The sequence below is a fragment of the Solanum stenotomum genome, chromosome 1 (assembly GCF_019186545.1).
Source record: "Solanum stenotomum isolate F172 chromosome 1, ASM1918654v1, whole genome shotgun sequence".
In the NCBI taxonomy this organism is placed as follows: Eukaryota; Viridiplantae; Streptophyta; class Magnoliopsida; order Solanales; family Solanaceae; genus Solanum; species Solanum stenotomum.
The window spans coordinates 56448262-56450929 of record NC_064282.1 but is presented as its reverse complement, the minus strand read 5'-3'; the positions used below and the strand labels follow the sequence as shown (position 1 = coordinate 56450929).

The following is a 2668-nucleotide window of genomic DNA, read 5'->3' as shown; positions in this document are numbered from 1 at the left end:
GATTCCGCTCCTCTGTGCTTCCATTGAAGCGCACTCGGTTGAATCTGAACCTGTGATTTCTTCTCAGGAAACGACGATGACCCATAAAACAACACTTTTTACTATGAACAAGACGACAAGGTTCTGTGTCAAAGTTACAAGTTGGGCAAGCAAAACCAGTATGTGTATTCCAGCCAGAGAGGATACCTAATCCAGGAAAGTCACTAATTGTCCACATAAGAGCTGCATGCATTCTGAAAGTTTCATTCAATGATGAGTCAAACGTTTCAACACCATCATTCCATAACTCACACAATTCCTTCACAAGAGGCTGTAAGTACACATCTATATTATTTCCAGGCATCTGCTTGCCTGGAATGATCATTGATAAGATGAAAGAGGTGTGCTTCATACACATCCAAGGAGGAAGATTGTACGGAATCAAGAAGACTGGCCAAATACTGTAGGTAGTACTCATTGTTCCAAAAGGATTAAAACCATCGCTAGCGAGGCCCAACCGAACGTTTCGAGGATCAGAAGCAAATCCAGAGTGAGTTCGATCAAATGTCTTCCATGCCTCACCATCCCTTGGATGCCTCATCAACCCATCTGAGTTACTGTCCAAAGCATGCCATCTCATATGCTCAGCAGTCTTGCGACACATAAATAACCTTTTCAACCTTGGTTTCAATGGAAAGTAACGCAAAACCTTTGCAGCTTGCTTGTTTTTCTTGTTTGGATTCCATTTAGATGTACCACAATGCTTACATGCTTCCAATTCAGAATCACCTTCCCAGAATAACATACAATTATTTGGACATGCTGGTATATTGGTGTAGTCAAGGCCAAGTTTGCTAATTGTTTTTTTGGCCTCATAAAAAGAAGGAGGTAACTTTGCATCTTCAAATGCATCTCTCAATAAATCTAGTATCATGGTCATTGCCTTGTCACTTAATCGACAATAGACCTTTATATGATACAATTTTATTAAAAACTCTAGCTTTGTATACTTGCTCCCTTCATACAGTGTTTCACTTGCATCTTTGAGAAAGTCGCGAAAGTCACCAGTATCCTCCCTATGCCCCTCATTTGATGTTTCAGTTGAACCAAATGGTTGAGATGTTCCTACATCAGCCGATTGCTGCCTATACTGCCCAAATGCGTCACTAATCATTGTTTCTATTGGATTTTCTGGACGGAACGTCTCTTGCATAACAACTCTATCTCCAGAAGACTCTAATAGCTTTTTCTCACCATGAATATTCCAAATAACATAATTTTGAGGGAATGGCTTGCAAACCAAATGATCCTGCACTTCGTCTCTAGTTTTCCACTTGCCAAAACAACACATGGGACATGGGCATCTGATTGTATCATCCACAGCCGCATTTTTAAATGCAAAATCAAGAAATTTATCCAAACCAAGCAAGTATTCATTTGAGGTCTGTGGCTTTCCAATCCATGATTTATCCATTGAGAAGTAACAAAAAGAAATTAACAGGGACAAGTTAGAGTATACCTCCAAAAGAAATCCCCCTAATGCAGGAATACCTTTAAATTTTGTTGTACTTGCAATCTACTCCAGGAATCCCAAATTGCTCGTTCAAACCAAATTAATTTCAGAAATTGACAGAGGATAGAAAGAATCTGCTAAGAATCCCACAAAGGACTTCTTGTATACATATATAGTAAAGGATGGAACAAGTAGTAGAGAAAGGAGGGGAAACCTAATCAGAAAGAAAAGATTTGGATAGTTCTACGGTTTTGCTATGGAGAAGGTTTTTCTTTGTGCCTAAATCTGCTTAACTGTGGATGCAGTAAATACCTTTTGAAACCTAAATGGACTAGGATTCTTTTTTATTTACAATTTTGAAATTGAAAAATAAGGTTTAGGAATTAAAATTATATCTTTGGGTAGTAAATAGCTTTTTTTATCTATTCATTTATTTTTGAAGAAACTTACTGCTTACTAATTTAGACTACAGGCTTTGTCACTATATATATATATATATATTAAAAAAAAAAAAAAAAAACTAAAAATCAAATCATATTATTGAGTTATACGTTTGAGTTATAAGATAAAAATTAAAAGAAAATATTATTAAGTTCTTCAAAATGATTATTCTGATATTATTTAGCTCGAGTGGTCAAAGAAGAATATCGTCATATAGAAATCCTCAAACATATCACGTAAACATTGATAGGATAACTTATATAATAAAATATTGATGAAAAACGTAAAATTAAAAACACATACATTTAACTTCAATTTTGATCAACACACGACTTTTTCCTTCATGTCTCACAAGTATCTCATAATCAATTCAACTAGCGACAGATATGATCTGCCCTAATTTTTACTAAAATTTTAAGTGGACATAGTAAAATTTATTAAATCAACATAGAAGCCAATTTACCAACTGTCCCCAAAAGAGGAAGAGCATACACTAAAGAATAGGGGTGTACAAGCCAAACCGTAAAGTCAAACCGAACCGACGAACCAAATCAAATCGAAAAAAAAAACCAATTTGTGGTTTGGTTTGGTGGTTGAAAAAAAAAATCGATCACTATTGGTTTAGTTTGGTATTAAAAGAAAAAAAGTCAAATCGAACCCAAATCAAACCAACATAAAATCTCTCTCTCTCTCTCTCTCTCTCTCTCTCTCTATATATATATATATATATATATA

The 2668-nt window shown here is 35.2% G+C and overlaps 1 protein-coding gene across 1 annotated transcript; it reads right to left on the bottom strand.

Annotated features, from left to right (window-relative positions):
- Positions 1-134: 134 nt before the first annotated feature.
- Positions 135-1453, bottom strand: LOC125854529 (uncharacterized). Its single transcript, XM_049534111.1, has 2 exons — positions 264-1453; positions 135-186 (listed from the first exon to the last, which is right to left on the bottom strand). The coding sequence occupies exons 1-2, from the start codon at positions 1451-1453 to the stop codon at positions 135-137; spliced, it is 1242 nt and encodes a 413-aa protein (XP_049390068.1).
- Positions 1454-2668: the final 1215 nt, after the last annotated feature.

Coding starts and splice junctions, on each gene's coding strand:
- LOC125854529 (XM_049534111.1), bottom strand. CDS start 1,453: ATGGATAAATCATGGATTGGAAAGCCACAGACCTCAAATGAATACTTG. Junction 187..263: donor TGGAATGATGGTGTTGAAAC/GTTTGACTCATC, acceptor TTCCTGGATTAG/GTATCCTCTCTGGCTGGAAT.